We start from the raw sequence: 651 nt of genomic DNA on the forward strand, positions 1-651 counted from the left end.
GACAGAGAGAGAGAGAGAAAGAGAGAGAGAGAAAAAGAGAGAGAGAGAGAGAGAGAGAGAGAGAGAGAGAGAGAGAGAGAGAGAGAGAAGGAAAGCTATCTAATTTATGCATTTTTTATATTTTGGTGTTTAACTCTCTTTTATCATATACTTTGCATCGTCAAGCTAGTTGAAGTTCAAATTCCACTGACTTAAGGTCAGATATATTTGATCAGTCTAAAAGATTCGTGGCTTGGTCTATTTAATAACTTGGTGAATTTATTTAGCGAATTCTTTAAATTACCACGTGACCATTCATACATCTAGAAGGTGTCATCAACTGTAGTTGTTGGTGTTGTCATCATTGAAAAGAAGATATCAACTGAACAGAAGTTAAATATATAAAATAACGTTTGAATTGAATTTATATTACCTCGTTTTCGGTTGTCAACTCATTATAATATGAGATGAATAAGCATCACATATTTTCATTTCGATCTAGAAACCTAGAAGCAAACTGTTTTATGTCTGATAATGTTGACCTATATTTTCTATTTACAGACGGTGACGCCATCAACACTTCCACAGTAGTTTTGTCTTTACTTGGAATGGTCGGTATCAGTGGTGCCTTTGGTGGTTTATGGTTATATACTCCTGAAATCTATCCGACCA

At 34.6% G+C, this 651-nt stretch overlaps 1 protein-coding gene across 1 annotated transcript in view; it reads left to right on the forward strand.

The window, feature by feature from the left end:
• The window catches only part of LOC106880970 (organic cation transporter-like protein), a gene marked incomplete at its 3' end in the record, with an annotated part of 125,098 nt that extends 124,448 nt beyond the window's left edge, over positions 1–650 (forward strand). Inside the window, exon 8 of the mRNA XM_052971757.1 lies at positions 541–650. Within this exon, the coding sequence (XP_052827717.1) occupies positions 541–650 (110 nt within the window). The remainder of the gene's footprint in view (positions 1–540) is intronic.
• Between the last annotated feature and the right edge of the window lies 1 nt (position 651).

This window comes from Octopus bimaculoides, chromosome 11 (genome assembly GCF_001194135.2).
Source record: "Octopus bimaculoides isolate UCB-OBI-ISO-001 chromosome 11, ASM119413v2, whole genome shotgun sequence".
NCBI lineage: Eukaryota > Metazoa > Mollusca > Cephalopoda > Octopoda > Octopodidae > Octopus > Octopus bimaculoides.